Here is a 26,473-nt window from a genome sequence, read left to right on the forward strand (position 1 = left end):
AGCAAAGCTCCTTGTTCATCCCATGGTAACAACATCTCTTCAATGAAAAGGAGAAAAGCTGTGGCCAGGTATACAGAACCCATAAGTAACGTACTGAAGGAGCCAGAGAACTTAGAATACTCACTCATGTACATGATGGCTTCTTGGGCATAGTGGGGAAAAAAGCAAAGCGCATTCTGAGCTGTAAAGTTTGGCTTTATGAGTAGGCAATAATTTTGAGCAGACTTTAATTCTCTTGTTCTTCAGTGTTTGAATACAAATAACTGTTAAGCACAAACTGATGTTATGTCAGCACAAGAGGCAGGACACAATTAATTAATTAAGACTAGCATGCTGCTACTTTGATCTGGAAAGATCAACTGATAAAGAAAATTGGAGAGCAAAATGTGCAGCATTATGTAATCATACAAGGAAGAAACTGTAGTTGCATCCAAGGATTCCTAGGAGTTGCACCATGGAGCAACCTGAGTCTGTGTCCCTATACCCTGTCTTATTCCCTCTTCATGCAGTCCCAACCATGCCTGGATACAGAGGGAATTGCTGGCCTATTACACTCCTGCAGCTTCCTTCCAGCAGTCTCACTATCAAAAAGGCAAATTAGCAGCCATGATTTTAAGAGACTATTGAACTCTGACACAGCTGATCGTTTTTAAAATCATTGATATATAGGTATCGGAGAGTGCTCTGTGGGGAAGTGTGAGGTGTGACTTGTCAGCAAATCTGCTGGAAAATTCAATTTTCCTGTACCTCTGACTAGTATAGTAATCCTTAATAGTCTGTTGATTCTACAGTTCCCTTAACAGTGCCACATGTTGTATTGAGGTAAAAGAAAGGTATGGATCAATAGGCCATAATTCAATTAATAATCAAGACTCAGTTTTTAATAACCATGTTCCTCCTGGTAAGCATGTGACTCTTCAAGTGGTCCCACAGAAATTGATATACAAGAAAAGATGATAGCTCTCTAGCTAATTTGATTATCTGATAATACTCATCCTTCATGAAAGTGCATGAGAATGTTTTCCATAAAGTAAATTATAGCTTCTGCAGACAATCTAACGTCTAACTGAATAGACAGGCTTCTGAAACTACATCAGTAAACCTTGACTTGTGAGCTTAGATACGATACACAATGTTCTTTCAGATCTTTTCAGATGATGAAAGCTCCATGTGATTTAATCTCTCCCAGGAAACTTCAGTCAAGGATTTAATACGCGAAAGCATCACTTTTAAGAAGCAGAATTATTTAAATTTGCCATCCTTGACAGCAGTTATTGATTGTGAGATCAAGTAGACAAAGTCATGCTATGGAACAATACAGTGGTTTAAATATGAACTGTTTTAAGTCTCAAGTGTCATCTTGAATATTTCTGTCTCTCTGCTATCAAATTTCAGAGTACAGAGGCTTTTTATTTAACTTTCTTGACTACTAAATACATAGAAATCATAACAGTAAGATGCCTAGGCCCAATATACACAGATTGGAAAAATGGACGTGGCATGCATTGCATTCAGCTGCAGGCAGAAGGATTAGGTATCTAATACACAGCCAGCCGGTGTGGCTTCAGAGTAATTCAGTTAAAGTTTGGACTCTACTTATTTAGAATAGGAAAATAAGACAGTTTAGAAAAGTGATACCTGCCAGAAATTTAAAGTTACTACTGCTACTGTTTTTGTGGTTTGTTTTTTTTTTTCTTGTGTGATGGGTACCCAGGTAAAATGTGCTCAATAGCAAAGCATGTGAGGAACAGTAAAAATCCAGGTGATTTACTTCTCTAGCATAGTGTTGATCTTTCTTCATCTCTTAATAAAACAAGCTCTCTCCAAGTGGCTGCCAAATCTGACTAGCTATGTTCAGCATAAATACTTGAGAACACAAGATCTATTTTGGAAAGTTGTTCATAGGAAAATTTTTAATTCTTGTGTCCTTGCAGTGCTTGTGTTGTACTTTTTCAACTCTTCAGAAAGGTATTCTCAGCATCCAATTTAGCTGGTAAGATCATTTTTTGTATAGGTTTACAGTGCAAGTGTGAGTTCTGAACACCACTTACACACCTGTATAAACAGGGGTTATTTGTGGAATTCAGCATGAGTCTTGCTTTGGGGATCCAAGCCAATTCCTCATAATACAGAATTGATGCTGTTCTTCAAAGTCAATGTATGTGTACTACTTTATAGTAGGTGAAGATTCATGCCTGTTACTAGCAGGTATTGGCACAGCAGCTTGCACAGCGTTTCAGTATTTTCATGCTAATGTTTGGCTCTGGATTTGAGTAAGAACTGCTCGGTGATCTTCAGACTGTGGGAAGTGGTAGGAGCTTTCAGTTTGTGATTTGTCACTGGTTATTCAAGATGATCTGTAGACATACTTGCGACAGAAGTTTGGGATATATTTATAGTATCTCCTCTTTAACTGCAAGCATTTCCAGAGCATCTGGAACTTAAGTGATAAAAGACTTACTTTTCGCTATATAGCTGAACAATGTCTAGGAGACTACAGAAAATTATAAAATAATGGTAAATAACAAAAATACAATGCACAGAAAACCCTTATGAACAGAGGCTGAAGATAAGAACGTAGCCTTTGGTGGTATGTTTAGAATTGAAATGAATGCTTTTTTGTCAATGTCATCTGCAGCAAAATATTCACAACTGGTATGAGAATCACTGTCACATATGGGCACTTTAAATACAGGTATTTCATTTCCTATCTGTGTTTTCAGAAAACGAACAGATCTTCCTGAGGTTAACTGTTAGTATGCCAGTTCTAGAGCAAGTGTTAAAGGTGGGGAAATAAACCACTGAGATACAAGTGATTTTAACAATGAGAGAAGTTAAGGGAGCTACATCAGCCAAAATGACAAGCTGAGGCTTATGGTATTCTTTGTGTGTGCTGACAAGAGCTTTCTCTTCATTCTCTGGCCTAGCTGAGAGGTGGCAAACCTCTGCAGCCAGTGTGCTCTGTGCTGTGCTTGAGGCCTGGGGACTAGATTCACTCTACTACAGATTTACTGAGTTGCTGCTTTTGGCCAAGGAGATGCATTTTTATGTCCCCAAAAGCTGAGGCATGAATAACCCCCTGGAATTAGCTGGACAATCTGACTTCCCTTTTGTGGATAAATGAGTGAGCAAGAGATTGTTGGATAGCTGTGGACTTTGGATATGGGACACCCAAGTTTAGCTGGCAGAAGAGGCAGGATTTTGTAGAGCTTTCTACTAGTAAGACAGCATCAGTATTTTAAAAATTTTGTGTGCTATTGTTTATAAAAAAATCCATACCACCCACACAGAGGACCACTGACCAAGGATGTCAGCAGAGTTGAAAGGATAGACGTAACCTCTTAATACTTGCTTTTAGATCTGAGCAGTCTTCACCTTCTAAAGAGTGGTTCAGAGTTTCCTTAGAATCACTCTTCGTTTTAAAAGCTGAATGAAAATTGCATTTACCTCTGGCAAGTAATATAAATATTTGTTGTTTTCATATCGTAAGATGGAAATATATATATATTCTTTTAACTGGAAAATTCTGTCCTATCATATATGCGCTTCAAATGAGGCTACTTCACTGGAAATAATATGATGAAAGGTATATTTCTGTGGTGTTACAAGAAGTTTTCAGATGGTTTGTCACAAAGATCCCCTTCTGAGACCATACATAAGAAGACTGAATTCAGGTAAAATAGTCACTTCCACCTGGCAATGGAAAACTAATGTTAGTCAATAAACAAAAATACATTGCTTTGCTGTTTCAGAATATAGCTGTGAATGACATTCCTGAGCATCATGTTCTGCACTTTTAAGCATTTTCATGATAAAAGCGAGGTGTGCGTGTAATTTAAGAAATACTACAGAAATCAGTAGAGAACACACTGTTATTCAAAAGCTTTAATGATTGCCTCCTGAGCCTCTGTTTAGCACAACTATTTTGTATTCTGGTTTTGAGAAGTTATTCTGCCTTAACCCTCTGGAAAATCTTTAATATCTATTTGAACAAAAGTTGAAATATGATGATGTTATGTTCTGCTTTTTTGTCCATGTTAAAACCAGAAGTAGTGCTGCAAGTATTCTGGGTAGCACAGTGATAAAACTGTGATCCAAACGTTCCATTTTGGTGTCTTGTTTCGATGTCCTCAAGACTGTGGTTGGATGAAGTGCACTTTAATGTGATTTTTTTTTTTTCTCCAGTAAACAGTCAGTATGTGAGTGTGTACATGCATGCTTACGTTTATATATAATTTTATATATATATATATATATATTTGGGGGTGTAGTGTCCTGGGTTTGGCTGGGATAGAGTTAATTTTCACGGAAGCTGGGAGAAGGCATAGCCAGGATAGCTGACCCGAACTAGTCAAAGGGTTATTCAACACCATATGATGTCATGCCCAGTATATAACCAGGGGAGCTGGCTGGGTGGGGAGGAGGATCACAGCTCCGGAATGGGCTGAGCATTGGGTTCCAGATGGTGAGAAACTGCATTGTGCATCATGTGCTTTATGCATTCGTTTATTAGTAATATTGTTGTTGTTATTTTTCTCCTTGTGTTGTCCTGTTAAACTGTCCTTATCTCAACCCGCAAGGTTTTAGCTTTTTCTTTCGATTCTCCTCCCCATCCCTCTGCGGAGGAGTGGGGGGCGTGAGCGAGTGAGCGGCTGCATGGTGCTTAGTTGCTGGCTAGGCTTAAACCACAACATGTAGAGATATATATATACACACACACAAATATATATAATTTAGGGTGTAAACAAAATTGTGGTGCATTCTACTGATGTGTGACCTTGAAATCTCAATGTTTCCCTTCCTCTGTATCTCTGGCTGAGTATTCAGTGCTACCCACTACAGAATGACTTGTGACAGCTACTTGCTTAATTATCACCTCTTGATCAACATACATAAAAAAAGTTCAGTGATGGGTGTTGACTGATTAACTTCTTTTTAGCAAAGACACAGAAGGTAGTACAACTAAGCCCTGCTGTTGGTGGATTAAATTTTGGTCTTTCAAAAAGATGAAACCAAAAATAGCTGCCTCTTCCGTAGCAAAAGAGGACAATGCTAAGCCCTATTCTGCACAGTCACTCCCAACAGATGTTAGCAAGCATGGAAAGACCAAGCAGGTGAGGGCACTTTTGTATTCTTTTGTCTGAGTTCTAGCTGGGAATGAACAAGTATGGTCTTGTTACTCCATGCTCCTGAATACCTCTAGCTTTGTAAAAATAAACAAATACATGAATAAATTTCTAGAACCTGGATCTCTTCTGAAGACTGTACAGCTCATCTCCAGAAGTATTACCTAGGGATCTCTGATACAAGCCAAACCCTAGTATCTTCTCCCCAAGGACATGAAAGTGTTCTTTTCTGCATGTTGTGCTCACGTCATCAGCACAGCTCCTTTCCTCCTTGTTGCTGGTGCCTTATCCCACATGCAGATGTTGTGAGAGGACACATAGTGAAATTCTTATAGCTTTGAGAAACTGTAAGTTTCTGTACTGTAAGTGATATCCTGGTATAACAATTTGGCTGAATGATAGCTGAGGAGATAGAGGAAGCTAAGTGTAAGTTATCCATAAATATTTGAAGAAGTACAGTAGGAGGAAGGCTTAGGGTAGCTTGAAATTTTCTTTTTTGTTTAATTGTCAGGATATCCTTACCTGCTAGTAGATACACTGTTGTTACTTGTCAAGAAAAACTCATCAAAATATATTGGGAGCAGTTCTATAGCAGCATGAGGAAGAAGGAGCTGACTGGATCTTTCTGGTCGTCTTCATCTCTGGCCATACTTGGGTGAGGAGGTATATGACTTCTGGAACAGTGCTCTTTTTTGCCCTTAAGTGCTAGCTTTCCGTCTTTAAAACAATTTAAAAAAAAAAAAACAAAACCAAATCATTGCAGAGGTAGATTTGGGAATGTTTTTGATCGTTTGAGGCAACTTATGGTTGAATAATATTCTGTAATTTTCCAGAAAATGAAGATGAGTTTTATTTTTCACTTAGTACGGCGATTACTTGTCTTTTACAGTGTGAGGCACTGCTGCTGTATCTATGTAGTTCCTGTGTATCTGAAAAGCAAACTGGTGATGAGGCAGTTCATGACTAAGAGTGAGTGCATGTCTAGCAAAAGATGGCTACGTCCTTCAGTTCTGCTTGTTCTGCTCTGTTTTTCTCTCTCTTCCAAGAGAAGAGGCATGTCAAAGAAAATCTGTTCTGAGACCTTAGGTCTCAAAGTGCACAATAATAGTGCTGCTTATGTACATTCATAATTTCTACTATACCATTTTAGTAGGCTTAGTCACACATTTAAACCCATCTCCCTTTTTCTACAAGTTATCATATAAAAATATTTATGATACAAAACAAAGGTAAAAGGATATTAAAATGCAGGTATTTTACGCATAGCTGAATTGCTGTAGTATAAAGTAATATTTCAAGTCTGGATTTAAGTCCGTGCCATTATCGTGTCGTCATCCCTGCTCCCCACCCCCCACCCCCCATGTTTATTTTGAGGGATTCTTGGTAATGTTGTTCTGGTCTGCAGAAGCAGAAGAAAACTGTTCCTCAGTGCAGGTCCCATGGGAATCAAGGGGAGCAGCAGACTTAGAACTGGTGTGTAGCTGGGAGGTATGGCTGGATAGCACCAAACATGGTTTGGTGAGGCTACATGGCTCACTTAAGTGTTTGGGTTGTTTTTCACTTAGCAGTGAACATCAGGACATTGCTGCAATGTAATTGGTAATAACTACAATCTTCTTTGGGCAGATGCTAGACATACAATATTCATTTTGGTATGAAATAAACCAGTCCAGAGCTCAGCTCAGCTCCTCCCTTTCACTTTTAAGTCTTTGCCAGGCATCTCACTCTAGTGCTCATAAAAAAAACCCAAAAGCACCAAAACAAAAAGTGACTGGTCAGAGTGCAGGAGGCCTGTAAGAATCGAGAGGAGACTGGTTTGATCCATACTACTTGTTTTTCCCTTAATGGCTGCGTCTCCATGCACTGAAGTCTTGGTATCTTTACTGAAAGGAAGCTTTGTTTATGTGAGCTACTCTGTACAAGTTCTGTGCTTTTTCTCTGTCTGAACATGCAGTTTCCTCCTCATTCATCTGGAATGCCTGTGAAAAGTAAGTCCAGTTGGTCAGTGGTGGAACTTGGGAATGCTCAAAATGGCTCTGCATGCCATGTACTGAGCCTTCTCCTGTCGGGACACTGCACGTGCTCCAGTACGCAGGAGGCTGGGCTTGCTTGTGTAGCAACCTCCTGTTTTCTCTACAGGGTAAAATTAAAGCTGCTTTACCTTGTCTAGCTGTGGTACCTGGACGCTCAGGTTATTGATGCTCTTTCAGGGTTCTAATTTTAATGGGAGTTTTCACTCAAACAGGCCTGAGGGACCTCTGAAGTCGGTCAAAGTGCAGGTGTTAACCCTGTCTTTATTGGCTGTTACTGTTTTCCTGTTGTTGGCTCAGCGTTTTCTCCTCTGAGAAGCAGATGTATGGTAACTATATATAGCAGAAGGTTGGACACATGTAATTAACATGCCACGTGACTTATTAAACAGTCATAAGAAACAATACTGCTAGCTGGTCCTGAACGTGAAGCCAGCCTGTAAAAGACAGTTTGGCACATAACCAGCTCCAAAAGAGGCTATGCCTGTTACTTAAGGTAACAAACAACAGAATAAAAAGAACAAATAGAGTAATAAAAGAAAGGGAATTTACATACAAATAAAAGCAGCTGGAAATAAAGAGGCCAGTAATCCTACTGTTCTGGTTTAGCTCATCAGATTGTTTCTTCCTCTCCTCATCCCAGTCTTAGCTGAGATGAAGTGATATGGCATTGCACTCACACCTCCTTAAAGGTAGGGAGAAAGGCAGAGTGAATTCATGCTTTTTGCTGTTGCTCTTGGATGAAGCCATTTTTATCCAAGTCTGTGGTAGCCAGGGAACAGTGCATTTAAAAAAAAGAAAAAAGTTGTAAGAACTATGAAAAATTGAAAGGAAAGTGCAGCCATTGAAACGGAGGCCAACCCATTGAGAAATGTCAGGGGTTTTTTTTGTATTTTTCTTCCAGTAGCTGCTGTTTTTCTCTTGTAGCTTTTTTTTTTTTCTTCTTTTTAATTAATTCTCTTCCCCTCACTTGAACCCTGGAGTTCTCTCTGTGGTTTTACTTAGTAGTACTGGTGAGGAAAAGTACGTGAGTGCATATGATACACCTATACACCTCCACACACCACACCACGCCTCCCCCCATATTTGCACACTAATAGCTACAGTGACCTAGACAGGTCTCCCTAGAGGGCGAAAGGAGAAAATCCTCCCTCACTGTATCTACTAGTGTGCAGGTAGGACATTTTACTACAAGTCTGGAGAGTACTGACACTTGGCAACAACTTGCCGAGATCAGGCTTCAGTTAATGAAAACAATGAAACCACCACTTAACTTCCAAATGGATTTCCATGGAGACAGCTAGACAGTAATAGTGTTTGGACTTTTTTATTCAATAAAAGTTTGAGTTATAAATATTCTCCATTTGTTTCCTATTTACAATTGTAAAATATTTTAGGATAGCCTACCCATCACCTGTCATTCAGCATCTCTATAAATGCCATGAAAACACCATTGTGAAATAAAAATGTCTTATTTTCAGCCCACAAACCCAATTTCCACACACTCACAAAATAAAATCAAAGGGACAAAAAAGAGGAGAGAAGGAAGTGGAGGGCAGTGAGGGGTGAGAGGAATATAGTACAGCAGGCAACAACGCAATATTTGCTACACAGTAGCAAAAGCAATGGGTAAAAATTGAGTCTGCTATGATGACAAGCTTTTCAGGACATTTGTTATAGACCAGCGTTGTCCAGTGCATTTCTGAAGGATGAGTTGAAATCCAAATTCATTTTCATTGTTTTCCTGCAATTCCAGGCAACGCTTGGATTTTCGATTCTGGATTGGACCTCCCTTTAAAGATGGGGAAAAAAAAAAGTGTTTGGATTAAACATTGTGAACTTGTTGCATTGCTACTGTGTGATAATATAGATTAGAGAACATTCCAATGTCCATCTACTAAATGCACTGCTACTGTGAAAAACGTTTCAGTTAGAGACAAGATAAGCAGTAGGTTGGGTTTGAAGTGAAGGTTCCCTCTGTCACCAGCAGGTTTAATCTCTGATGCAGTCTGGAATAGCCTCAATTCCTGGTTACTATTTCAGTAAATGGGGTTTCTAGAATCGAGTTGTGTTTCTAGCCATGCTTACCATGAGCCAAAAGCTTTCCTGTTTGCTTCAGTTACCTAGCTTAGTGGCTCTGCTGTACCTTTGAAACATCAAAAAAAGGCAAAAGAGGACCGCTGCCTGGGGCAGGGGTGTCCTGTATGTAGGATAAAATGCAAAAAATCATTTATTCTTTGAATTCTGAAATGAACTGTCTTTTATAATCTTATGTTGGTAACTCTCAGTATTGACTCTATTCAATTCTCAGCTTAATACTGCCATATTAAAGCCCTACCTTCGTTGTTGAATTGCAGCAAACCTTAAATCACTGGGGCTATCACACAGTTAACTATAGACCTAAATTACAATTAAATCATCATGTAGGTGACATAAATGACACTTTTTTCCATTAATTCTTGTTTCAGTTGGTTCTTTCACCCTCTCTCTTGTCCAATAAAGATAATAGATAACTTGTACACATTAGTGTCAGGGAAGTTTCTTCCAAGATATACAGAGTAGAGTAATTCGCACAGAAGTCTGAGAGTCGGACTTGTGTAGTAGAGAATTACTGGCTTAATCTGCAAATCAAAGAATGGAGTGTAAGTCAGTACAGATTAGTACAGCTGGAGTATGGAAAAAGCAGCCACATTTAGATTAGTTATTTGTACAGTGGGGAAAAAATAGTTGCTATGAAAAAAACCCAAACAAGTACCCAACCCCGTACAGAAAAACCACCTCATCGATTTTGTTCAAGTCTGTGTTATACCTTGCATTAGAAAGTCATAACTGTGATAGATTTCTATTATAATCACAAGGATATTGACATAAATTCCATAGAAATGCTTAGTTTGCTTTTTCAGAGAAGGCTGTTCCTCAGGCAAGGGTAGCTTGTGCCATTCAGTACAGGTTCTGCTTCATTCAGACAGTGGGTCTCCTCTCCTCCTATCCTACCAGTAATAGTAAGTACTTTGTCTGGGAAGTGACTTCTAAAAACATTTTTTGAACCTGGCTAATGAAATAGAGAATTAGGCTTGAAAGCTCTAAGTTTTAAATATGGCTTTGGGTAAGAGAGAGACCATTTCTAGAATAATCCACAAAATTCAAAACATGAGGCTCCTATAAATCCTCCTTGGTAGGCCTATGTGCAGTCTAGATACAATTTTCACTGATTACTTTACTAGACAGACAGGCATACAGTAGGCATTTTAATGTACCTCCATAACGAAATGCTGAGTGAACTGTATTTTCCTACTGCTGTATAACTATTATTGACATTCATATTAATAACGGTAGTTAAATTTGGGTATCTGGTGGGAGCATAAACTCTAAGCTATCTAGAAGCAATAAAACTGCTTGACATACAGGAAATTTGAAGAAACTAGGATGGGAAATTTGTCAAAGCTTTATTATATGCTATTTGTTCCCTTATCCTAAACACCCCCACCCCCACCCCCCGCAAGTTACTTTGGCCTTCTAAAGCTCACTGTGGTGAGATTGTTTTTTTTTTGTTTGTTTTGGTTTGGTTTGGTTTGGGTTTTTTTGGTTTTTTTTGGTTTTTTTCCCCAAATGAATTCAATGAGCTTTGAATTAGGTCTTTTAGATATGAAACACCAAAGTAATGTATATTTTCTCATTGCCAAAAGAAACAGTTCTGGTGTTTTGTTATTTTCTTCCAGCAAAACATATGGTTTCTATTCTTAATGAAAACTGTTGATTATGGTTTTTTTCTCTGCATAGAGTCAGTGTTGCATGGCACCCAGGTTCAGCTCTCTGGGTTTAAATTGGGAATTACAGTTTACCACAAGTGCTTCTGCTTAAACCCAAAACTGAGATCAAGTTCCTTGTGCTTCCAGCTGATGCTGGAGGTGCTTGTCTTGCTGTCATTTAAGTTAACTAGTTCTGTATCTTTCATTTATCAGTTAGTCCTTGTCTCAGTTTTGGTGTCTAAGACCTCCTCAGCTCAGATCTTGTGCTAAGGAAGCAGGAGAAAGAAGTTCTCCTGCTTTCTGTCTTGTCAGAAAACTAACCAGTTATGGAAGATTAGTTCAGTTCCATTACTTGCCTGATTTTTGGACCTGGGATATGAATCTGGGTATGGTACTTTTAGACCTCTCCTGTCATTTCTAACTTATTAGCATAAGTGAAGGTACAGAATTAATTCTCTCTGTTTTATGTATAGCATGATGGCTAAACCACAAGTGTTTCCCTGGTACAACTCTTCTTGCCCCAACTCTGTGAAATGAACTCTGTGGTGTCCATCTTAAGAACAGCTTTTATGCTCATGAAGAAGAAGGAGGTAGGATGCTCAGGTCCAGCTGGCTTCAGCAGCTGGGCTGGGGCAAACATCTAGTTTGTTGGCTGCGCTTTGTGAATCCTGTTCTTTGGTGCCTACTTTTCCTCCCCAAGGACTCTGTATGGAGCCTAGTCACCTAACTTACAGCTCTGCCACAGCACTAAGGCTTAAATACTGTTATGCTGAGTTGGAATTTCTTTCTGCCTAACTCCCATTTGTTTCAGTGATCAAGGGTTTCTTTCACTTGAACAGGCCCAAATGCCTTCTATTCCCATTGAGGATTTGGGGGTAGAAGGAGGAGGATGTTCACAGCGGAGACAATGGTTTGCCTTTATTCTAAATCATGCAGAGCACACATAGATGTTACAGTAAATGCATTCATGCAAAATACTTTAATATAGGCAGTTACATAAACAAAGTGTAAACCACTCCTAAGAAGAAATAAAACAAACAAGCAACCGAAAAAACCACACAAAAAAGCCCTCCCCCTCCTCTTTTCCTGATATGCCCTCATGTGAAATCCGGCTTCTATTTAACAGAAACAAGTGACTCGGGAGATAAAAAGCCAAAGCAGCTCTTTTTGACATGCTGCAAAGCACTCTGCAGTGGCTACTGAAAGCCACCCTGCTTAGTACATTGGAGCTGCTATATGGAACATAAAAGAGACACCAAAGTTAAGCAGTGGCTAATATGTGTGAATTGAGTGTTGTAGAGAGCACAGATGCTTTTAGCAGAATGATTTATTTTTTTCCAACAAAGAGAAATGTAAAGGCTCAAGTCCTGTTAGAAACAGCACAATTTAGCGCCTAAGAGATGTGAGGTCTGTGCAGAACCAGGGCTTAATCCCTCAGAAAGGGTGCAGTCTACACAGCTTTGGTTCCTTTCAGTAAGGATAGAAATGAAAGAATTGCTTTGAAGTACAAGGAGGGGGGCTTGTATAGCACTTACTTAAAATTTCCTGTTGTTAGCCTACTTAATTGTATTCATTTTATTTTCCCCTTCATATGCCTAATGCAAGCCTGCGACCAGGGGTGATGACAGTGCATCCACTATATGTTGCAAGGCCTGAATGAGCACGGTGTTTAATCATTAAAGCACATGAACTGAGTAACTCCACGGAAAGAAGCAGGGAGCAAGCAGGACTGACACACTGAAAGCTAACACTACATTTTGCTGCTCTGATGGGCTGGGCCTCCAAATTACAGTATTCCTGAATGGCTTCTGCAGTCTGTTGTCATCATTAGCATTTGCAACCCTAAAGCCAAATGCAGACAAAGGTGTCCTTTTAGTTAAGTCTTTTTTTTTTTTAATAACAATTTAGCAAATCTTGTATAAAACTCTGACAGTCATGTTTACTGCTTGATCAGCAAAATGGTTTATTGTAATACTACACTTCAGGGTAAGTGAAAGGCATGTTGCCTATCTATCTGGTTCCCTTTCCCCATCCTAGGTAAGACCTCTACTTTCCAATTTAAAGGCAAAAAATTGATAGCCTAGGGTAATGTCTTTAATCATAATACATAAAATATAGTTCTATAGGTTGAAACAAGTTAAAGAGGAATTCTGCCCAGTTGAACAGAATCAGGATTAAGATAATTGATGATGAGAGGCAGCTCGATGGCAGTAGAAGTCTCAAGAGGATAAATAAATATCCAGGTCAACTATTTTATAAAAATAGACTGAATGTGACAGCACTAACAAGTTTGACTGAAAACTTGATGGGTTTTGCAACGTAAATTGAAGCAATTTCTGAGAGAAGCACAAATGCTCTCAACGCCTGCTGGTAGCCTTAGACACATATAAAACTGATTGAGTGCTTCATAAGCATACTTTTAATGTTAACACTATCTCAAGTCACACATCCTGTTACGACCAACAGCTATTGGAATGTGACATAACACACGTAGTGGGAAAGCAATACTTTTGACTTCCTTTAGAATTATTGTACTTTCTGCATATCTACCATTATGTGAGAGGTTTCCTTTCAAGCCTTTTACTAAAGTAAAATTTATCCAGTAAAACAGCATCTAAGAATACCATTTGATGTGCCTGCAAACCACTGCAGTACAAGGATGGTCCAATGTGCATGGTAGGCAGTCCCATGTGAGTCTGTCGTATGTAAAAAAACCCCCAACCAACTGGCTTTTAGAAAGAGCAGCATGTTGCAAGTATATACTTACATATTCTAGGTTAGAGCTGGAGTGCTAATAAGCTGTGCAAAGTAATTAGACCGTCTTTGCTGAACTGTTCTGTGGCTTTTGTTTTGGTTTATTTGGGGGTACTGGATGCACAGTTCCCAAAACTCCCCTTCCTGTGTTTGCTCTGCGGGGCAGTAAAGTGGGATAGGTCTTCTCTGGAATATTGGTCCTTGCAGAACCAGGCTTAGTTGAAAGCTGTCATAAAGTTTCTTTAGTTTCTAGAAGGCCTCCTAGCCAGAGGGCTACAGAAGGGACAGAACACTGGTACAGCTTTCTTTGCAAATACCACAGGTGTTAAATAATTTTTTTTTTGTAAAGAAACATGTAGTGTACACACACTGTGTAACCTGGAACTCCCGCCCCTCCATACCACTGCTACTGCAATACTGGGGTTATATACCATGTTATGCTCCTCAGCTAAAGTGCCTTCAAAACAAAGCATGTTTTGACTTCACAACAAAAGATGCATTAAGAAGTTTCTGTAAATGTATATCTAGCCATAAAGTTCTGAACAGCTCATGGGTTTTCTTGCGAAAAATCTCACCTTATGGTTACTGAATGACAGACCTTTTAATCAGATGATATTTTACTGGTTGCAGTGTAAAATCTTTTTTATTTCTGGCTGCATTTAATAGACACTTACCATCATATTTACTCTCTAATTTTCTTCCATAAGAATTCTCTTCAGCAAGAGCCAATTTTCTGTTCTTTGTTACTCTGAAGTCAGATTGCCAAGGTTGTGTTTCGATATATGAACAAAAAGGCACTCGGCAGGAAAAGAACAAAGATGCTACTTCACATAGTTTAGGTATTTTAAAGGAAGAATTCAAATGTGGATATGTGGCATCATTAAAGCTGAATAAGTAATTCACAACATCTAATTGACTTGGTCAATTTAGTCATTGTTCGTATTTGGCACATCTGCTAGATGTGATCCATGACATTCCAGGTGTTTAGGTAGGTGTGATGGGTTCTGTGAGCTGCAAGTTGTTGTACTGGGTTTCCAAATTTCCCAGAAAAAGCAATGTAGAAAGGGAAAATGGGGAAGTGAGGTTGTTGCTTTAGACCGAACCAGGGCTTCATAAGCTAGTAAAAGCTCTTGGGCATTAAACTTAAGACAGGGTTTCATCACTTGTAAAAATGAGGGATATTAAATGAACGCTAGAGGTTGTCAGCATTACTGAAAATCAGACTGATAGCTCTTCTTAACAAGTTTCTATAAAGTGTACACTTTTGTTACAGAGTTTAAACCTACTATTGGCTCATCACATTAAAGCTCATGTTATTCTACCTAAAAGAGAAGAAAAGAAGTGCTCTTACCAGCTTGCCTAACCATGGCTATTTCAGAAAAGGTCTTAAAAGGTTACTCAGTGTATCCAATCTTGTCTCACATATGCTATATAGATCGTTGCATTCACTAGTCTGTAACTTTCTATCTGTACCTCAATCAGTGACCTCAAATATTTACATGTTCACTCTACCTTGGAGGCAGAAACTCTAATCTTCGCTACTGCTTTGATACACTTGAATCAAAAAATTATGCTGAGGTATATATAACACAGATAATCTCCACTCCAAACAGAATGCATGGTCTTCTCATTCATTTCCCCAGAATACTGGGGTAAATTTTCAGTGACTGTTAGTACACCTAATTTAGTCCTAAAAAAAATTACTCGATTTTTACAGGTCATTTTGTCTTCTATGTGGTCACTTCTGTATGGATGTTGCTGCACTAAGAAAATATTCATAGGAAAAAGTGAATAATCTATCCCATACAGTAATTCATGTATTTTCAGTATTGTCCATTGCTTGGAAATATTGGATGATGTTACTGTTTAGAATTTCTGCTTCATAGTTCTATAAAGGATATAGGTATATATAATGGTATATATATGCAATTGATTAATTCCTTCTCAAATCTAAAGTCGTATCACAAATTTTCTAATTCTTTGGCGAACAGGTGGTCTGTAAGTAAAGCAGACTCTATAACATACTCTGTTGTTCAAATCTTTCAAAAATTAAACTATTTAAATTGAAATATTCCTCAGTGAAGTATATTGTTAGCTGTTGGTCTTCAAAGGCACTTGGTTCCTAATATATTTGATATGGCTACTGTGAAAATAAGGGACGTTTAACTGCTATTACGTATATGAAATATTATACACAGCAGTATTATATATTAAAAAGGTGTCTGTCAGCTCTTTAGATTGCTATTTACAATTAGATAGGCAAATGAGAATCTTTACCAGACACTTTTAAAATGTAAATTTATTTCTCCAATACTAACCAAAACTAATTGCTGTGTACAATGTAAACTTAGGTGAAGTTATAATAGGGATCAGCCAAAACATTTCTTAAGGGAAAAAAAAAATATTTTTTTTTTTTTTTTTCCCTCCTCCTCCTCACTACTTCTCATGCACTTAGGTTCTGCTGTCAGGTAGCCATCTGAGCACTGGTCTTCATCCGCTTGCTGGTACCCAGTGAGTAAATACTATGAAACATCCTCTGACAAGGGAATTAGACGCATCATACAACAGTTACAACAATTTAATGTCTACATCACACTTTGTCTCATTCCACTCATTCCGCTACCGAGACATCTGAGTGAGTGTTCAGATTTACATAATCATAAATGTTACATTTCTATATTGCTGCAACAAATTTTTAATACTACAGCTGTGACAAATCAAATGATGCAGCCTTATCTGTATGTCCAAACTAGGTTTTAGTAACTAGTGGACTGTACAATCATTTTGTTTTGTTTAATCTAGATTGGCTATAGGAATGTAGAGCAGTCTAGGTTCCAAGCACAGCCATCTAAAGGTGTAATAGTTAAATACACAATACTGTTAATTATTAAGTATTTAAATAAAAGCAATTCAACCTGGCAAAAGGAAATGCAGTTTCATACAGAGAATGTAATTGGAATAGAAAATAAATTACAGAGAAACAGCATAAAAATCAGAAGTTGAATGTATGGTTTTATACCTATCAGTAATATTTTCCACATATATATAAAATTTTATCATAGATTTATAACAGACTACAAAGGCCCATTGTTAATAGCAAGATTAAGAAAATAATACCTCGCAAAGAAATAAATTCAAGTCTTCACTGAAATACAAAGAAGCTTTTCAGGATATGATAGCTGAAAACACATTTTACTACAGAAAACAGTGATAAAACTAGGAAAATTGAAGCAGGCTTTGGAGTAGAACACATTAGCCAGACTGGAAAGATCATTAGGGATTTTTCAGAAAGTAAACACGAATCATTACTGTATCAGCAGTGGCCAGGAAATCTTTCTGACATATTATTAGAAAAACACCTGCAGAAACAAATATTCTAGGTATACAGTATGATATTTAAAATTAATTACTGAACACTGTTTCAGGGGGGAGTGAGTGGGAAGTAGTAAAAAGGGAATCTTTTATCCATACATAGCCCTGATAATTGTGGCTAAATGCAGAATTTACAGCTGAACATATTGTTTGGTTTTGTTTTGGCAACAAATCCAAATGATGATGTATTATGTTGACCTTCTGATCGCTAGGATTACCCATTAAGTCCTTTGTAAAAAAGGAAAAACTAGCTTTATGCTATGCAGGTGATAATGACGTGCACGGCTTTTCCAACTACAGCTGCTGTCCTGAGTAACAAGTTAACAGGACAATTCATTTAGAAATAAATTGAATGCCTTTTTGAGGACTGACAGTCACAGAAGAGTAAGCTCCAGAAATTTATGTCGGTGACAGATGATACACAGGTTGACATTTTCTGAAATTTTTTTCTTACTATTAAAGGGGATGCTGTTTGTAAGTGTCTCTTCTGCATCTTCCTTTTGTCATATACTGCCTACTGTCCTACTTGGTAGCATTCAGAAAACTGTAAACGCAGAACCCCCTATACTGAGTAGTCGCTGGCTATTTAGTGCTCTAAATTCAATACTCTAATGTTCTGAATTAGAATTTAAGATGTTGTTGTTAACATACATAATGTAGAAACACAACTGCTACATTTTATACCTCCTTCTACTAGCAGGAGTGTTAGATACAGGTAAATCCCGTGTTTCTAAACATCTCTGGAGTCTTGAGTGAGACCTGACCTATAGAAAAGAATCCAGAGTTAATGCTCTGCACCAATGTTTTCTGCAGGGTGATTTTACTCTAACTAAAAAATAGAAAATTTTTTCTTATACAATCTTTCTTTTCATGGATTGAGCCATACCGTAGCTGCCTGTGTCAAGAAACAATATTATAATTAGGAAAAAGATGGGAGTGCTGGATACATTGGCTTTATTTGCATGTTTTACAAATACATTTTGTGAAAAGCTTAGAAAAGTTACCTTTTTCTCTTTCATTCTGAGATTACATATAAATGACTTCTGCAAACAAGTCAGGCTCGATTTATCTGCCTTGATCTAGGCTTGCTTCAAGATGTCTAAAGTACAAGACAGAGAAAGGCAACAAAGATGCTTTGAAGTGTGATGGAATATTCAGATGGTGGGGAATTACAAAATACACTAAAATGAAATAAAAATAGGACTTTGCTTAGGATGTAAATGAAAATTAATGGAATCTGACTTCAGTGATCAGAAGTACGAATACCTGTGAATACCAGTGTGAAACTGGTAAATGAACTTTCTAAGGAAAAAAGGATTGTTAGAGTTAGCAATTTGCAACAACTACTGTGATTTATGTGGGTAAGGAAACCTGTTGAATTCATTGTCGCAGGCATCAATGTTCAGTGACTAGATGGTTTTAGTGGGCTAGGTTAATTTGAAGAGTGCTGATAAAACAAGTTTTTATAGGCATGTTGAGATCATTCAGACAAATCAAATCTCGGTCTTCATGAAGAGAGCACTTTAGGGGTCAAGAAGGGAGTCCTCCTCCTGATGTTACAATGAACTGCTGGCTCAGAATAGAGCTGATTTTTCTGAAACAGCAAGCATTGACCATTGCCTGAGGGAATCTTCTAGATGACGTAATTAATCTAGTTAATTTTCTGATCTGTGATGTGGCAAATTGTGTATTCCTAGGTTTTGCCTTTTTGTTTGGTTTTGAAGCAATCATCACTTCTGTGTATGTTGCTTTCTAAGGCTCATTCTGCATTGCTTGTCTGTGCAAACTCTTGTTAACATGTCTTCCCTCCCTACTTTTGAGTGTGCACAAGATGCAAGATTAGTTTGCTAATGAAAATCTGTTCACCGCATGCACCTGAAGATCATGTCTAAGAGCACCTTACTGTCTTATTCTTTCTCTTTTTCTCCTTATGGATAAAAATATTGTTGTAACATAGCATACCTAGAAAACTAATGTAAAGAAGAAAAGTTCACATTATTATTTCCCAACCTTAGCACAGGGGATACCTAGTTATTCATCTTCAGCCAGACAAAAAAGAAACTCCTTTCAGCACAATTAGAAAACTCAAGATTTTTATATTTTCCCTAGGAAAGATGAGATGTTTTCCCTAGACACCTGAACAGATTTCCAAAGATTTATGGATTTTAGATGAGAGAAAATATGGATTCCTATTTCTTTGTGAGATGCAACTCTTACTAAAATGTAACTCCTTTGGAAAACAAAAATACTGAATGACAATTTTATTTCTTGTGTGTGTGTGGTGTATTCAATTAGCCTAGGTTTTCTAATCTGAGTGCTCAATATGAAGGCTTCCTAACTCATTTTAACCCAGAAACTGAACTGTTTGCATTGTCATTATATACTTAGGATTAAACCAATCCCTAGAGACCAAGAAATAAATTGAGTGCCAACTGAAGAAAATTAAGGAATGATTTGCACTAGTATTTCAACTGATCTGCATATTCTCATGTGGGAATTTAGGTTGAGCTCTTTGGGACTTTGGTCACACTATCTAGTTATTGAAAATGGCTTTTTCCCTAGTAACCACACAAATCTGTTGCTGATTATAATTGATATTGGGAAAGGAATGTCCTTGCAGCTGCAGCACAAACCTTGCACAGTTTACTCAGACAATAATGGAAATAACTTATTTTTTGTCTGTTATACTGGGTGTTGTCACTGTCAGGTTCAGGATACCAGACTTGATGCCCTGATCATCTCACTAAATAACAAACGCTCTTTTCTTGTCATGTATATCATTATTGTATCCTGATTTAACTGCCTTCCAAGTGAACATTTTTCTCAATTATTTGCATCTTGGATTGCAGGTTGTTACTTGGTAGCCAAACCTTACTTACATAGATATTGTTCTTGTTTGCATTGAAATTAAAGATGCAACTTTTACTGACTTGATCAGGACAGAGTTTAGTTTTCATCTGGGAACTTAGAAATAATAAAAGATGTATGCTAAAGGTAAACATACGCCCATCCATCTTGCAGCTGAGGAATGCAGAACCCAAGAAGTGATTGGTCCAGTAATGCCAAAGAGGGACTGAGAACAGAGCTCACATCTCCTGAAACCCAGCCACTTCATTTGGTAAGTGCTGGTTATCAGTCAAGCTGTAGAAAACATTCTGGATTTAGCCATTGTTTTGCATGTCTCTCATTATAATGCCATGCAATACCTTGTCAGCAGCAGCTGTCATCTGCGATTTTTGGATGGAGCTTATCTGGACATCAGAAATTAGGGAAAATCAGGTGGAACTAGGACAAATAATTTCCTTGTAAATAAATGTGGTGTTTAAAATTATATGCTAAAATATGCAAATAGGGTATCTGTTTTGAAGGAAAAACATGGCTATGTGTTAACTTCCTTCTAAATTAATTCAGCACAAGTGTCCTTGGAGCTTAAATGTAGTCCTCGAGAGAGTAAATACTGCATAATGTGATATGCTGGAAAAGACTTGAAATGCACCCACTAAAAGCTCATTTTACTGCTCTATTCACACACAAACTTTCTAGCTGGCAAGTTCTACACCTAATTTGCAAAAATTAAAACTTGCTACTAAAGAAGTACTCCAAATAGAAGACTAAACTTATACAAGGAAATTATGGTTACCGTTAACTACAGCAGCAACTGCAAGCAAATTTAACACCAATTGCTAAAACACAGTATTATATAGTAATATTTGTATTTAATATTTTTTCTGCATGTGTTTTGCATATACATTTTCATATTTAAGTTGAAGTCAGGTATTCATTCAATATGGAGAAAGACTGAATGCTTTCAGATTTTTGTACTTTTAAACAATTCCATTTGCATGAATGGGACTAGAGTTTGTAGGCTTATAGTAAGACATAGTTCAAGGAGTATGAAAAACAAATACTCTAATACACCTGTTTTTAAAAAGTGTTATATTAATAACAAGAATATTGGTTAAGTTGCACATGAATTAGGGACAAATTTACTAGAGCAAAAAGAAAATCAAAACATTAACTATCACTTTCATGTCTAAGCAGAACAATGGTTCAGGTTCCTTGTCTTCCAGCTATAACACCTTGTGCAGTCATCCAGTTAGTTCAAATATTAAGTACAGGCAAGCTAAGGGAATATTTAATCAAAGATGGGCAAAGAGTAGCTAAGTATAAAAAAAAGTGCTGTTAATGTACTGGACCCATATGCCAACACTGCACTAAGGCCCCTGGGGCTTGTGGAAGTGCTCTTTTGTGGTTGAGGTTTAAAACTGAAAACTCTCTGACACTGGTCATTTAAAATTCAGATAGCCTCAGTAAAAATACAGGGCTTAACCTAGTCTGTTGGCTCAATTAATTGAATAATTAGGTTCTGTTTTTCTTTATATTTCTCCTGCAGGATCACAATCACTTTCTGTTCTGACTTCTTACGCAGATAGCACTGCATTATTATATAGCTGTATTGCAGTATAGCATGTCCTATACTGCAAATACATATTTAGTGTATTTGCATCCTTTGGGGTTAGAAGTACAGTATAAATTCAAATTCTTGATAAATTAATGATGCTGTTTTTCTACCCTGTGGCTCTCATAATGCAAGAATCTGAAGAAGTTAATGGGGACCATTGTTCCCTTAGACACAGCGCTCTACTGAAATTAATGCCTCTTGTACACCGATGTCCTTGGCTAATATATGGGTTGAAAACTGGGAGTGGACATTAGAAGGAAACTGTCTACTGTTTAATGGTGTTAGCCTCCACTTCTGCACTGTGTACACTCAGCAAAGGGTCATATGATATTGGTACAGAGATTCTCTGCTTGCTTCACAGGCCTCCAGTTTAATCCTACCACACAATCTGCACCCTGTATTCCCTTACTTGTTTGGGATGTGGTTCAGGTAATGGTTCCAGCTAGTGGTAGTATTGCACATCCTTTAATTTCGTAAGATAAAGGCATGTAAGAATAATTCAGAATGACTGTCTGGCAAAGGCCAAAATCTGTAGGAGGAGCAAGATGTAAATGCTTTCAGTAATTTTAAGGTCTATTCTTTCTTTATATAGCCACACAGAATATCTATTTATCTATTATCTAATACATTTTTAAATGTGATCTGAATCATCACGTTTATCTGTGGAATACTGTACCAACTGAGTAATTCATTTGCTCTCGTCTGTCTTCCCTTTTCCTTCCATAGCAATTCCTACTGTGATATTTCGGAAATTATACATATGGTAACTACCATATGTAGTTGTCAGCAACAAATTTTATTTACAGCTTCTCAGGATAGCATAAACCACCCCCTCTGAACACTTCTGAACTGGAAGATTTCCTGTGGAAACCTCCAGCACTGACTAGAATCACAATCCTCCATAAAATGTAAAAGCAATGTTAGCATCGCAGGCAGATGCAACTGCTACTGGATATGGGTACCCTGCAGTCCTGAGCATAGGCTTTGCACAGCCTCTCCTTCCCATGAGGTCTGCAATGAGTGTCCACTCTTCTTACCTTTCTATGGCAACCACACTGTTGGTTGAATTACTTAAATTAACAGAGCTTGCTGTAGTGAAAAGGATTCAACATGGAACAGCCTTAAAAGCATTCATCTCTTCATTTTTTAGGTCTGCCTCGTGTCCATCCTTATATGTCTTCTTACACGGAGCCCTCACCTGTCACATTTCTCACAACAGCAAATAGTGACAGCATAGCTAGTCTGGTTAGAAGCATAAGAAACAGTCGCATCCCTATCCAATTAAATATAAACATGAAGACACTTCAAGATAAAGAGTAATTATGGAAAAACTTCCTCCTTTTGCCCTTGTTTTGCTGCTGGAGGAGTCTTAACATGCCGTAAGTGTACTTTCTAGATGACCTGCTGGTCACCCAGGTGATGTATGTAGAGATGAATTTTACTCACAGGGCAGGTGTTACGTCACAACTGCCTTTTTATCAGCAATAAACCTGAGAAATCAGACTAGAGACTGAGAAACTTCTTAAACAAACCCATACCCCTCTTCCAAAAAAACCTGACTGCAGCATTTAGAATGTACTATTTCTTAGCACACAGAAAAACCTTGATAATGTAAGATAGTCAGTTCAAAAGAGCATGGTTTTGGCCATAAGCAGTTTCTACTGAAAGATGTCCCAAGGAGACATTTGACCAGGTGCACTGGCCTCACTCTCCTACATCTCAGTGCCCCTTCTCTGTCACACAACAGACCACGTAATGCAACCACTACAGCAGTCCCAAGGACAGCAGCTTGCCTGAGCACGTGGACAGTGACTGTCATGCAGATGTGCTGCTGAACTGAGGCTTCCTGCAAGCATTTGGTTACGGGGGTACAGGCTGCTGCCGCCAGCACACTGCATGCGCACGTGCTCCGCGCCGTAAAGAGCTCACAGGGTGTGAGCAGGACTAATTGTTTAGTACTACATAAGGGGTGCTCAGGAGCAACTGAGATTAGTTTTTGCTTTCCTGATGATTCATGATGCCAGAGCAGCTTCCTTGATACCATGTTTAAATTAATATTTTAGTAAAATTCTTATCATTTTACTACCATGTAATTCTGTCCTCTCTGCCTTGTGTAATTTCTAGGGATTACTTGCTATTTTGCTATAAGGTCTGTTTTTGCTCAATTAAATGAAAAAGTGGCGAGATAGACTGAACTAGGTGAACTGGCAAACACCTAGAAGACTTTTCAGCATAAAAGTATTCCCAAAATAAGCATTTCCCTTAAGAGAAGACTTGACAAACAACCTGAACAATAAAATTCTTGAACACTACCCAGTTGACTGGAGTCTTTTCAGGGCTAATTTACATAATTTGACATAATTACAGTTATAAACACTTGAAGAAGCCTTGGAAGGAAGAATGTCATTGAAGCCTACATTTTATTGGGTCTTGTTGCATTTGGCAGCTGTACAAAACTGTGGAGCATGGAAATTTGCTCAGATGGATCCTGATTATACAAACACATAATATGAGCTTTGAATGCTCAATGCAAGTTTTTCCACTACAGAAGGATACCACAGTCTCCCAAGGCCTCTGTCCAGTCAGCCAGTATGATGTATAATGAAAACAGTTTGAGGTACTGGTGGCAGTTCCCTCCATATGAATGCCCATTAAATGACTATTTTGTCCACAATGTAGCAGTAAACATCCGAGTGTCTGACTCCAGCTGCCTACAATTGAAGGTAGCAACATAACTTAAAATTTTAAAACCAAAGTAAAAGATAACTTGATTTCTTTTTTTTTAAATTTAAATATACACACGCACAAGTGTATATGTGTGTATACACACACACTTCTAATCAAAGATGCAAATTAAGAATTAAATAATTCTGTAATAGAACTACAGAAGCAAGACCACTAGCTGAGGATGACCCCTATTTTCTACTTCTGTCATAAGGATTTCTCTCATCATTAGATTTCAACAATGCAAGGGAGGAGGAAAATGTTAACTGAAGAATCCTTTTTCCAAAAAGCTGTACAGTCTTCTATCAACCAGTCTGAAGTCCATGTCCCACCACACACTATTAGGGTGCCTCTCAGAATATATAGTGTGTTTTGCAGAAACATGAGAAAGCTTCCTCATTCAAATTTTAAGATACATGTCTGGAATGCAGGGCAAATACTGATTTTTGTGCTGGTCAGGGAAAATCTAGTTCAATGGGTTTACCCTGCTTTGGTTGGTAAGTGTTATTCCCATTTCCTTTCTGAGACAATTTCTCTATTTGCACTGCTATATTTTTATTTATCTATATCATCAGACATTCTTGTTGAATAGCTAGAGAATCCAGAGAAGTGAAAGCATACTTGCAGCCAAAGGAAGGTGCTATAAAAACCTGTGGCCAGCATCTACATTTTAATTAATATTTCACAAACCTCAAGACTACATACGCATCAATACTTACAATCCTGCTTATTTTCAGTAGTTCTGCTCACTGCATAATATGGAAAATAAATACCAGAGCTTTAAAAACATAACAAAAAAGACTCTTTTCAGATAAACAGCTTCCAGTGTATTCACAGAAACACATCCTTTCACCAGACTAAATGGGAGCATTTCAAATGGAGTTCATCAGCTGATCTTGGCAATCCTTGATTACTCTCATTAACTTTCTTCTGGCTTACAGAGGGGCTGTGTACCATGCTGTATGTTGAGAAATAATGGCATTTTAATTGCATTGGGTATTAACAAAATCCTTTTTGAACAGCAAGCTTTTAATTATTTCATTTGTCTCTAAATTTATCATAAGGAAACAACTAATTAGCTTTCACTTCTCCTGGGCAGAAGTTTCTTTGTAGAAGACTTAAGTACAGTCCATAGAGCCTAGTTTAACAGCACTGCACCTTCACTGGGAAATTGTATTTGGAACATGGAATAGAAATACAGACAGAAAACAAACCTAAAGTAGTTAAATACCATTTCTGAAGCTTTTAATAGCTAAATTATCAATGCATTCTACTGCTGCTCCCCAAATCAGATCTAACATAATTAGTATTACAAAACAGCAGCAATATTCTGGAGCAGAAACCATTAATTGTCACCAAAGGGTTGGGTTATACAGAGCAATCACTGAATAGGTGGACAGTACTAACATGTTACTGAAATACTATTTAAATAAATGTTAATTATACTTTTTTAAAATGGTACCAAAAATCAAGTGCAGAGATGGCCACAGTGAGCCCCCGCGCTCACGATGAGACTATTTTTACAACTTCAGAGAAGACATAATTAAAACTCTGCCCTTGAGGAGACTGAAAGTGAAAGCTGGGATGTCTTTCCAGGTTAGGGATTTAAGGTCTGCTGCTTGAGAGCTACCCCTTAAAGACAAAGATCTGGATTACTTCAAAATATAAATACAAATTATGTTAATAGTATGCTTTATTGATTACTGTCCAAATGCTCTCTGCATTAAGGTGGATGCTAAACTGTATTACCAATGTCCTAAAATAGACTGAACATGGCTGTTGAAGTCAAAGAAAAAAACCAACAAACTAATGAGCTGGCAGAAGAGATATTCACAAACCTACATGGATGATACAGAAAAATTAAATGCAGGGATAGAATTACCTTAATGGTGAGCCTCAGCCCATGGGCTGGAGTACACAACTAGATTTGTAGCTTCAAAACTGCAGAGGAGCAACTGTGACCAAACTCACACTAGCTATTAAATTTTTCACAGAAGCTAAGTCAGGTACTTGGTTTAGAAAGCATTGTAATCTAAATTTTTATTTATCCTAAGCAACCGACATGTCAGTACCTGACATGTTAAACTTCCGATGTCTTAATTCTTACCTTAGGAAAATCTTACCTTCCTTTGAAAGACCAAATTTGACTATGTTTAGCTTCCAACCATTGGAACCTGTTTTGTCTTCAGGATAACCTATGTCCCTCTGTGGAAACACTGGTATGCTTTGAGTCACCTTGTCACTTCCTCTTAGCTA

The 26,473-nt window shown here is 37.8% G+C and overlaps 1 protein-coding gene and 1 long non-coding RNA gene across 11 annotated transcripts in view; one reads left to right on the plus strand and one right to left on the minus strand.

The window, feature by feature from the left end:
• LOC142040336 (uncharacterized) overlaps window positions 1-26,473 on the plus strand; it is a 348,847-nt gene that overhangs the window by 292,153 nt on the left and 30,221 nt on the right. For all 6 annotated transcript variants that reach the window (XR_012653175.1, XR_012653174.1, XR_012653176.1 and 3 more), the window contains exon 6: window positions 20,053-20,149. This is a non-coding gene — a long non-coding RNA (uncharacterized LOC142040336). The remainder of the gene's footprint in view (window positions 1-20,052; window positions 20,150-26,473) is intronic.
• Window positions 8,465-26,473, minus strand: part of GALNT18 (polypeptide N-acetylgalactosaminyltransferase 18) — a 252,867-nt gene continuing 234,858 nt past the window's right edge. For 2 of the 5 annotated variants that reach the window (XM_075048094.1, XM_075048089.1), the window contains one exon: window positions 8,465-8,948. In XM_075048094.1, the coding sequence (XP_074904195.1) occupies window positions 8,802-8,948 (147 nt within the window). In that variant the 3' untranslated portion in view covers window positions 8,465-8,801. Of the gene's footprint in view, window positions 8,949-18,035; window positions 18,131-20,817; window positions 24,205-24,752; window positions 25,176-26,473 lie in introns of those variants that run through there. The other 3 variants (XM_075048093.1, XM_075048090.1, XM_075048092.1) reach the window with 3 other exon arrangements.

The sequence above is a fragment of the Buteo buteo genome, chromosome 16, assembly GCF_964188355.1.
Source record: "Buteo buteo chromosome 16, bButBut1.hap1.1, whole genome shotgun sequence".
Taxonomy (NCBI): Eukaryota; Metazoa; Chordata; class Aves; order Accipitriformes; family Accipitridae; genus Buteo; species Buteo buteo.